The 11,394-nt window shown below is 44.7% G+C and overlaps 1 protein-coding gene across 4 annotated transcripts in view; it reads right to left on the bottom strand.

Moving 5' to 3' along the window:
• Positions 1 to 29: 29 nt before the first annotated feature.
• Positions 30 to 11,394, bottom strand: part of LOC106611411 (zinc finger protein 513) — a 30,850-nt gene continuing 19,485 nt past the window's right edge. For 2 of the 4 annotated variants that reach the window (XM_045723697.1, XM_045723696.1), the window contains 3 exons: positions 11,017 to 11,127; positions 10,287 to 10,931; positions 30 to 1,764 (listed from right to left, as the gene is read on the bottom strand). In XM_045723697.1, the coding sequence (XP_045579653.1) occupies positions 560 to 1,764; positions 10,287 to 10,931; positions 11,017 to 11,127 (1,961 nt within the window). In that variant the 3' untranslated portion in view covers positions 30 to 559. Of the gene's footprint in view, positions 1,765 to 10,286; positions 10,932 to 11,016; positions 11,131 to 11,394 lie in introns of all 4 variants that reach the window. The other 2 variants (XM_045723695.1, XM_014211597.2) reach the window with 1 other exon arrangement.

Here is an 11,394-nt window from a genome sequence, read left to right as displayed (position 1 = left end):
CCTATTACAAGCATAAACCCACAAAGGAAAACAGTTTAAGGTCTTTACTTCAGGATTGGAGAGATGGATAAGGCAGCGTGTGCAGACAGACAGTTACTGTGGCCCTGTACATTCTCTGAGTAGCCTTGCACTCAGCTGTGAAATATTGTTGAAATAATGATTAAGAAAATAACTCAAATATAATCATAAAAATGTGTACACTTTCACAATTCGGTTCATTGAAGTTTACAAAAAATATATATATTTGTCACACAAAACCTGATTTTTGAAATGGGCTACAATTCAATCAAAACATAATTTCAAACATTGGATCCACTGAATTAAAAACATCATGTTACCATTCAAAAACAAGATCAATCTTGAATGGCACACGCCCACATGCCCTTCAACGCCCAAGGTAAAGGTCAGCGCAGCATTCACATGCAGAACGATGGCTCATGTAGCTCCGCCTCTAAAGGCACCTGAGATAAGCCCCACCCCTCTGAGGCCTGAGAACAGAGGAAGGGGTCAACAGTGTAATAAACACACACCTCCTCCCCCCAGCTATACCTCTCCCTGGCTATGGATCCCTGTCTCTTGAACCCAGTGTTGGTCTGTGGTATGTGGTGGTGGTGTGTTTCTCCGTTTTCTCCTGTGTGGTCCAGCCCTCGCTGTCTGCTGCTGCTGCTGTAGTGTCCTGGTGTGTGTGTTTGTCCCAGCTGTCTGTTGTTGTAGTGTCCTGGTGTGTGTGTTTGTCCCAGCTGTCTGCTGCTGTAGTGTCCTGGTGTGTGTGTTTGTCCCAGCTGTCTGCTGCTGTAGTGTCCTGGTGTGTGTGTTTGTCCCAGCTGTCTGCTGCTGTAGTGTCCTGGTGTGTGTGTTTGTCCCAGCTGTCTGTTGTTGTAGTGTCCTGGTGTGTGTGTTTGTCCCAGCTGTCTGTTGTTGTAGTGTCCTGGTGTGTGTGTTTGTCCCAGCTGTGTGTTGTTGTAGTGTCCTGGTGTGTGTGTTTGTCCCAGCTGTCTGCTGCTGTAGTGTCCTGGTGTGTGTGTTTGTCCCAACTGTCTGCTGCTGTAGTATCCTGGTGTGTGTGTTTGTCCCAGCTGTCAGTGTTGTGTCCGTGTTTCCTCTGGTGGCGTTTGTAGTTGTCCCAGTGTCCCGTGGTGTAGTCACACTCAGCACAGCCGTACGGCTTCTCCCCCGTGTGTCTCAACATGTGTCTCTTCAGGTTCATACTCTGGTTACAGCTGTAGCCACACACAGAGCAGTGGAACGGCTTGGCTCCAGAGTGAATCCTCTCATGGCGCCTCAGATTGGCCAGGTTCCCGCAGGCGTACGAGCACTGGGGACAGCGGTAGGGCTTCTCCCCTGTGTGGACCCGGAGGTGGCGTTTCAGGTTGTCCAGGTGGGCCGAGGCGTAGGGGCACTGGGGGCAGCGGTGGGGCTTCTCCCCGCTGTGGGTGTGGGCGTGTCGGGCCAGGTGGTTGGGGTAGAGGGAGAGGAAGGGGCAGAGAGGGCAGCGGTACAGCTTGCTGGCCTCTGACTGGAGTGTGTCAGTGGGGCTGGGGGACCCTGGTTTCTTGGAGATGAGAGACTCAGAACATTTATTACACACCTGCCCTCCACCCTCCCCCTCTGTCTCTCCTCCTTCTCCCTCCAGGGTGAGGCCACAGGAGCGACAGCAGAGGGGGAAGAGGAGGTCAGGGAGGGGAGCGGAGGAGGGAGAACCTAGGTTCTGGAGGAAATCAGAGTCCTCCCTCATACACACTGTCAGGTCTGACACCACGGCATCTGAAGGAGAGAACAGTACACACACATTAACACACAACTACCTTTGTCACCTACTAAGGAAATGGCCTCTATAACAGCATTTTAGGCAGTTAAATGTAACAAAACACTATTTATAAAAAGCAATATATTAATATTTTTTTGAACACTGCAATTTGTTTACAAGCATGATGGCTGTACGCAGCTTGTTGGCCATTAGCCAATCTGTGTTTCTCAACGAGTTAAAATCACATGAATGCATTCAACCGGTATTTATGACTTCACAACTGGTAAATTCCCACCTTCCACTTGGTTACAAACACAGCATCAGAGTGGAAACTTGAGGCCCAACATAACAATCCTGTCACAACAGACAATGCCAGGAACCTTGTGAATGATGAATATTGTGGATGGCGTTTCAAAACCGAACCGTGACCCCAAAACTGCATACACATACGGTCCGTGGGTTTGGTGAACCGTAGAGACACCCGTCAACAGCGGGAAATGTACATGCGTAGCCGGAGTCAATGCACTCCGTAACGTATGCCAACGTCGTCATGACAATCCATAATAAACAGATGTATACTGCTCAAAAAAATAAAGGGAACACTAAAATAACACATCCTAGATCTGAATGAATGAAATACTTTTTTCTTTACATAGTTGAATGTGCTGACAACAAAATCACACAAAAATAATCAATGGAAATCCAATTTATCAACCCATGGAGGTCTAGATTTGGAGTCACACTCAAAATTAAAGTGGAAAACCACACTACAGGCTGATCCAACTTTGATGTAATGTCCTTAAAACAAGTCAAAATGAGGCTCAGTAGTGTGTGTGGCCTCCACGTGCCTGTATGACCTCCCTACAACGCCTGGGCATGCTCCTGATGAGGTGGCGGATGGTCTCCTGAGGGATCTCCTCCCAGACCTGGACTAAAGCATCCGCCAACTCCTGGACAGTCTGTGGTGCAACGTGGCGTTGGTGGATGAAGCGAGACATGATGTCCCAGATGTGCTCAATTGGATTCAGGTCTGGGGAACGGGCGGGCCAGTTCATAGCATCAATGCCTTCCTCTTGCAGGAACTGCTGACACACTCCAGCCACATGAGGTCTAGCATTGTCTTGCATTAGGAGGAACCCAGGGCCAACCGCACCAGCATATGGTCTCACAAGGGGTCTGAGGATCTCATCTCGGTACCTAATGGCAGTCAGGCTACCTCTGGCGAGCACATGGAGGGCTGTGCTGCCCCCCAAAGAAATGCCACCCCACACCATGACTGACCCACCACCAAACCGGTCATGCTGGAGGATGTTGCAGGCAGCAGAACGTTCTCCACGGCGTCTCCAGACTCTGTCACGTCTGTCACATGTGCTCAGTGTGAACCGGCTTTCATCTGTGAAGAGCACAGGGCGCCAGTGGCGAATTTGCCAATCTTGGTGTTCTCTGGCAAATGCCAAACGTCCTGCACGGTGTTGGGCTGTAAGCACAACCCCCACCTGTGGATGTCAGGCCCTCATACCACCCTCATGGAGTCTGTTTCTGACCGTTTGAGCAGACACATGCACATTTGTGGCCTGCTGGAGGTCATTTTGCAGGGCTCTGGCAGTGCTCCTCCTGCTCCTCCTTGCACAAAGGCGGAGGTAGCGGTCCTGCTGCTGGGTTGTTGCCCTCCTACGGCCTCCTCCACGTCTCCTGATGTACTGGCCTGCCTCCTGGTAGCGCCTCCATGCTCTGGACACTACGCTGACAGACACAGCAAACCTTCTTGCCACAGCTCGCATTGATGAGCCATCCTGGATGATCTGCACTACCTGAGCCACTTGTGTGGGTTGTAGACTCCGTCTCATGCTACCACTAGAGTGAAAGCACCGCCAGCATTCAAAAGTGACCAAAACATCAGCCAGGAAGCATAAGAACTGAGAAGTGGTCTGTGGTCACCACCTGCCGAACCACTCCTTTATTGGGGGTGTCTTGCTAATTGCCTATAATTTCCACCTGTTGTCTATTCCATTTGCACAACAGCATGTGAAATGTATTGTCAATCAGTGTTGCTTCCTAAGTGGACAGTTTGATTTCACAGAAGTGTGATTGACTTGGAGTTACATTGTGTTGTTTAAGTGTTCCCTTTATTTTTTTGAGCAGTGTATTTGTTTGCTATGTAGCCCCTTTGACTCACCTCACCTGTGCTAAACTGTTGCTGCTTTGCTAGCTCACTTCATCTACAAAGAGTAACGTTATTCTGTCATGAAATCAGAGTCCTCCAGTTGTCCAGTTGCCTAGGTTATATGCCTATGATGAAAATCAATACAGCTAAGCTGCAATTGTTTTCAAATATCTAGTACAGAAAAAAATAAATAATATGAAATGTATGCATTCACTACTGTAAGTCACTCTGGATAAGAGCATCTGCTAAATGACAAATGTAAAAATGTTGTCTATTTGATTGAATAACCTTAGCTTTACAGGTCAACATTTAATCTACTTAGTATATGGAAGAACATAACAATTGCTTTTCTAAATCGAACCACACAATTTATCCGCAATGTATCTGCTTATTTTAAAGCAGGTGTCAAACTCATTCCAGGGAGGGTGTCCGTGGGGTTCCGCTCCTCCCTTGTACTTGATTGATACATGGAGGTCACTAATTAGTGACCCTTCACCTGGTTGTCTAGGTTAATTGAAAGGGAGAAAAAAAAACATCTGCAAACACTCGGTCCTCCGTGGAATGAGTTTGATCCCCCTGTTTTAAAAGCAGTGTTCCGCTTAGACGTGTAAAATATAGACTTGCTTTCGAATTTAAAGCGTTACGACACCGTAGACGCTTGCCGCCCGTCTGTTCGCTCATTTGCATTCTATTTCCAGCGCGAGCATGTGCCTTCAAGTGCTTAAAAAAATATGTTTCATTTGAATTAGGCGTTACAGCCCGACACACAACCCCCAAAGATCTTAAGTTCAGTAACCAGCCAACCAAACAGAGCTTCTTCCTCTTTTTTTAACAGTTTCAGGAAGGTAACCAACACTTCTCCTTTCACTCTGAGCTGTGTGCTACAGTCCATAATGTTCTCACTAAAACTATCCTCTAACGTATCACTCCCAGTTTGAGTGAGGACCATTAATGCTGGTTCGGTAAATATGTTGAACAGGTGTGTGTAATGCATATCTATCTATCTATCTATCTATATATATATATATATATATATATATATATATATATATAGTACAAATCAAAAGTTTGGACACCTACTCATTCAAGGGTTTTTCTTTATTTTTTACTGTTTTCTACATTGTAGAATAATAGTGAAGACATCACAACTATGAAATAACACATATGGAATCATGTAGTAAACAAAGAAGTGTTAAACAAATCAAGTGTTAAATCAAATCTATTTTATATTTGATTCTTCAAATATCCACCCTTTGCCTTGAAGACAGCTTTGCACACTCTTGGAATTCTCTTAACCAGCTTCATGAGGTAGTCACCTGGAATGCTTTTCAATTAACAAATGTGCCTTGTTAATTTGTGGAATTTCTTTCCTTCTTAATGTGTTTGAGCCAATCAGTTGTGTTGTGACAAGGTAAGGGTGGTATACAGAAGATGGTCTTTTACCAAATGGGCCTATGTCCATATTATGACAAGAACACCTTAAATAAGGAAAGAGAACGACAGTCCATCATTACCTTAACACATGAAGGTCAGTCAATACGGAACATTTCAAGAACTTTTAAAGTTTCTTCAAGTGCAGTCGCAAAAAGCCATCAAGCGCTATGATGAGATTGGCTCTCATGAGGACCGCCACAGGAATGGAAGACCCAGAGTTGCCTCTGCTGCAGAGGATAAGTTCATTAGAGTTACCAACCCCAGAAATTGCAACCCAAATAAATGCTTCACAGAGTTCAAGTAACAGACACATCTCAACATCAACTGTTCAGAGGAGACTGCGTGAATCAGGCCTTCATGGTGGAATTGCTGCAAAGAAACCACTACTAAATGACACCAATAAGAGGAAGAGACTTGCTTGGGCCAAGTAACATGAACAATGGACATTAGACCGGTGGAAATTTGTCCTTCGGTCTGGAGTCCAAATTGGTGATTTTTGCTCCCAACCACTGTGTCTTTGTAAGACGCGGTGTGGTGAACGGATGATCTCCGCATGTGTAGTTCCCACCATGAAGCATGGAGGAGGTGTGATGGTGCTTTGCTGGTGACACTGGTCATTTATTTAAAATTTAAGGCACACTTAACCAGCATGGCTACCACAGCATTTTGCAGCAATACGCCATCCTATCTGGTTTGAGCTTACTGGGACTATATTTTATTTCTCCACAGGACAATGGCCCAACACACCTCCAGGCTGAGTAAGAGCTATTTGACCAAGAAGGAGTGGTTCATCAGATGACCTGGCCTCCACAATCACCCAACTTCAACCCAATTGAGATGGTTTGGGATGAGTTTGGACTGCAGAGTGAAGGAAAAGCAGCCAACAAGTGCTCAGCATATGTGGGAACTCCTTCAAGACTGTTGGAAAAGCATTCCAGGTGAAGCTGGTTGAGAGAATGCCAAGAGTGTGCAGAGCTGTCATCAAGGCAAAGGGTGGCTGGCTTTGAAGAATCTAAAATATATTTGGATTTGTTTAACACTTCTTTGGTTACTACATGATTCCATATGTGTTATTTCATAGTTTTGATGTCTTCACTATTATTCTACAATGTAGAAAATAGTGAAAATAAAGGAAAACCCTTGAATGAGTAGGTGTGTCCAAATGTTTGACTTGTTGTAAAGGTGACAGACAGACAGACAGACAGACAGACAGACAGACAGACAGACAGACAGACAGACAGACAGACAGACAGACAGACAGACAGACAGACAGACAGACAGACAGACAGACAGACAGACAGACAGACAGACAGACAGACAGACAGACAGACATATACATACATACTGAACAAAAATATAAAACGCAACATGTCAAGTGTTGGTCCCATGTTTCATGAGCTGAAATAAAAGATCCCAAACATTTTCCATTCCCACAAAAAAAGCTGATTTCTCAAAAATGTAGTACACAAATGTGTTTATACCTGTGGGATCGTCTGAGACCAGCCACCCGGACAGCTGATGAAACTGAGGAGTATTTCTGTCTGTAATAAAGCTACTTTGTTGGGAAAAAATAATTCTGATTGGCTGGGCCTGGCTCCCGGCTCCCACGCGCCCTCTCAGACCTACCCATGGCTGCTCCCCTGCCCAGTCAGGGGAAATCCATAGACTAGGGCCTAATTCATTTATTGACATTGTCTGATTTCCTTATATGAACTGTAATTTTTTTATTATTTTTTTTTTTTTATTCGGTATTTTTGGCCACCGATTTGACATTTTTTTTTATTACGCCTTTTTTTAACCAGGCAAGTCAGATTAAGAACAATGACGGCCAAGGAACGGGGGTTAACTGCCTTGTTCAGGGGGGATTCGGGGATTCGTTTTTGCAACCCTCCGGTTACTAGTCCAACGCTCTAACCACCTGCCTTACATTGCACTCCACGAGGAGCCTGCATGGCAGGCTGACTACTTGTTACGTGAGGGCAGCAAGAAGCCAAGGTAAGTTGCTAGCTAGCATTAAACTTACCTTATAACAAACTATCAATCTTAACATAATCACTAGTTAACTACACATGGTTGATGATATTACTAGTTTATCTAACGTGTCCTGCGTTGCATATGTGGTGCCTGTTAATTTCTCATCGAATCACAACCTACTTCAACAAATGGATGATGATTTAACAAGCGCATTTGCGAAAAAAGCACTGTCGTTGCACCAATGTACCTAACCATAAACATCAATGCCTTTCTTTAAAATCAATACACAAGTATATATTTTTAAACCTGCATATTTAGTTAATATTACCTGCTAACATGAAATTGTGTCACTTCTCTTGCGTTCATTGCACGCAGAGTCAGGGTATATGCAACAGTTTGGGCCGCTTGGGTCGTTGCGAACTAATTTGCCTGAATTTTACGTAATTATGACATAACATAGAAGGTTGTGCAATGTAACAGGAATATTTAGACTTAGGGATGCCACCCGTTAGATAAAATACGGAACGGTTCCGTATTTCACTGAAAGAAAAAACGTTTTCTTTTTGAGATGATAGTTTCCGGATTCGACCATATTAATGATCTAAGGCTTGTATTTCTGTGTGTTTATTATATTATAATTAAGTCTATGATTTGATAGAGCAGTCTGACTGAGCGGTGGTAGGCAGCAGCAGGCTCGTAAGCATTCATTCAAACAGCACTTTCGTGTGTTTTGCCAGCAGCAGCTCTTCGCTGTGCTTCAAGCATTGCGCTGTTTGACTTCAAGCCGGGTGGGTATAATTTGTGGAACGTTCCAACAGGAATCTATTCCAAAAACTTCATAAATAACAAGGTTGTCAAAAAAACTACGCATACAAAGTTGTATTGCGGCAGAATACGATACCGGGTAGGGAGTGGTCTATTTCATTGCGTTTTTCACTCATCACGTTTATTCCGAAAAATGTCTGTCCTCACTCTGGTTCCCTATGGACAAACATTAAGAATAAGCTATGTGGTGAGTTGATGCCTATTCGGCAGCTAGTTAGCTAGGTTTGTATGCGTTGCTACTTTGTATGCGTTGTTGGTTGGCAATCTTTAACTTTACGTTTTTGAACAGATTCCTGTTGGAACGTTCCACAAATTATACCCACCCCTTCAAGCCTATCAACTCCCAAGATTAGGCTGGTGTAACCGATGTGAAATGGCTAGCTAGTTAGCGAGGTGCGCGCTAATAGTGTTTCAAACGTCACTTGCTCTGAGACTTGGAGTAGTTGTTCCCCTTGCTCTACATGGGTAACGCTGCTTCGAGGGTGGCTGTTGTCGATGTGTTCCTGGTTCGAGCGAGGAGAGGGACGGAAGCTATACTGTTACACTGGCAATACTAAAGTGCCTATAAGAACATCCAATAGTCAAAGGTATATGAAAAACAAATCGTATAGAGAGAAATAGTCCTATAATTCCTATAATAACTACAACCTAAAACTTCTTACCTGGGAATATTGAAGACTCATGTTAAAAGGAACCACCAGCTTTCATATGTTCCCATGTTCCTTTGCAAGGCACTTAAACGTTAGCTTTCTTACATGGCACATATTGCACTTTTACTTTCTTCTCCAACACTTTGTTTTTGCATTATTTAAACCAAATTGAACATGTTTCATTATTTATTTGAGGCTAAATTGATTTTATTGATGTATTATATTAAGTTAAAATAAGTGTTCATTCAGTATTGTTGTAATTGTCATTATTACAAATAATTTATTTATTTATTTTTGTACAAAATTATTATATATATATATATATATGGTGGAATTATTATATATATAATAATTTTGTACAAAAAAAAAAAAAAATTATTTGTAATAATGACAATTACAACAATACTGAATGAATATATATATATATATTTTTAAATCGGCATCGGCCTTTTTGGACCTCCAATAATCGGTATCGGTATTAAAATCATAATCGGTCGACCTCTAGTATAAAATCAAACACACAGCCATTCAATCTCCATTGGCAGTAGAATGGCCTTACTGAAGACCTCAGTAACTTTAAACGTGCACTGTCATAGGACGCCACCTTTCCAACAAGTCAGTTCCTCAAATTTCTGTCCTGCTAGAGCTGCCCCGGTCAAATGTAAGTGCTGTTATTGTGAAGTGTAAATATCTAGGAGCAACAACAGCTCAGCCGCGAAGTGGTAGGCCACACAAGCTCACATAACGGGACCGCCGACTGCTGTAGCACTTACAGTTGACCGTAAAAATAATCTGTTCTTGCATAGTGCCAGCTGTAACGTTTGGTGGAGGAGGAATAATGGCCTGGGGATGTTTTTATTGGTTTGGGCTTAGTTCCAGTGAAGGGAAATTTTAACGCTACAAAATACAATGACATTCTAGACAATTCTGTGCTTCCAACTTTGTGGCAAAATTTTGGGGAAGGCCCTTTCCTGTTTCAGCATGACAATACACCTGTGCACAAAGCAAGTTCCATACAGAAATGTTTTGTCGAGATCAGTGTGGAAGAACTTAACTGCTCTGCACAGAGCCCTGACCTCAACCGCATCGAACACCTTTGGGATTAATTGGAACGCCGACTGTTAGCCAGGTCTAATCACCCAACATCAGTGCCCGACCTCACTAATGCTCTTGTGACTGAATGGAATCAAGTCCCTGCAGCAATGTTCCAACCTCTAGTGAAAAGCCTTCCCAGAAGAGTGGAGGCTGTTATAGCAGCAATGGGAGGGGGCTAACTCCATATTAAGGGGACCAACTCCCTATTAACGCCTAGGATTTTTGATTGAGATGTTTGACGAGCAAGTGTCCACATACTTTTGGTCAAAGCGACTTAGTCATGCGTGCATACATTTCAAATATGGGTGGAGCCGGGAATGGAACCCACAACCCTGGTGTTGCAAGCGCCATGCTCTACCAACTGAGTCATACGGGACCCTTGTGTGTTTGTACATGCCTGACTGTGTGCTCTTAACTTCAGCGTTTCCTCGGTGTGTGTGTTTTCGTCTGCTGCGTCTCATCAGTGTGTGTGTGCGTTGCGCACGGGGTTCCTGGCTGTGTGAGCGCTGGTGCCTCCGCAGGTTCCCCAGGGAACTACAGGCATAGCTGCAGGCGTTGCAGAGGTAGGGCTTCTCCCCGGTGTGTGTGCGTGTGTGTCTCTGCAGGTTGACCCTCTGTGTAGAGGCGTAGGGGCAGTGGGGACAGCGGTAGGGCTTCTCTCCATCATGGGTTCTCATGTGGCGTTTTAGATGGTTGGAGTAGCGAGAGGAGAAACTACACAGAGAGCATGTGTACACCTTCATACAGGCTTCTTCATCTCCCGCCTTACTTCTCTTCCTGTCTTGCACCGCATGGGATTGGACAGCTGGGGTTGACTCCTCCCCTTGTGAGGTATCCTCCAAGGCTGTGTGCGATTCTGATTGGACGTCCTCCTCACAGGTCGTGCAGTAGAGTCCCACCCCCAAGTGTAGTCCCGCTCCTAGGTCAAGGTCGGCCCCAATCAGTTGACCACACCCCTTACAGGAGAGGAATGCTGGGAAGGTGGAGTCATCCGGAGCTGGAAGGCTGGAGCTTTCATCACTCAGAGAGAACTCTGTCATAGCTGGTAGAGGGCATACAACAGCATTTAGTCAAGGACTCGGAAATCCGTGTGTGTGTGTGTATGTGTGTGTGTGTGTGTGTCTGACCTGTGTCTCTGTCCAGCCCCATGATCTCCGTGTCTCCAAACTCACAGAGCTCTCCACTAAGCAGGAAGTCACTGTCCAGAACCAGGCATCCTGGATCACACTCCACACCGTCTACTGCAACACAGTCATCATTACACTCCACACCGTCTACTGCAACACAGTCACCATTACACTCCACACCGTCTACTGCAACACACAGTCATCATTACACTCCACACCGTCTCCTGCAACACACAGTCACCATTACACTCCACACCGTCTACTGCAACACAGTCACCATTACACTCCACACCGTCTACTGCAACACACAGTCATCATTACACTCCACAACGTCTACTGCAACACATTCACCATTACACTCCACACCGTCTACTGCAA

The sequence above is a fragment of the Salmo salar genome, chromosome ssa09 (assembly GCF_905237065.1).
Source record: "Salmo salar chromosome ssa09, Ssal_v3.1, whole genome shotgun sequence".
NCBI lineage: Eukaryota > Metazoa > Chordata > Actinopteri > Salmoniformes > Salmonidae > Salmo > Salmo salar.
Note: the sequence above shows the minus strand (reverse complement) of the source record. Positions and strands in the feature narration are given on the sequence as shown.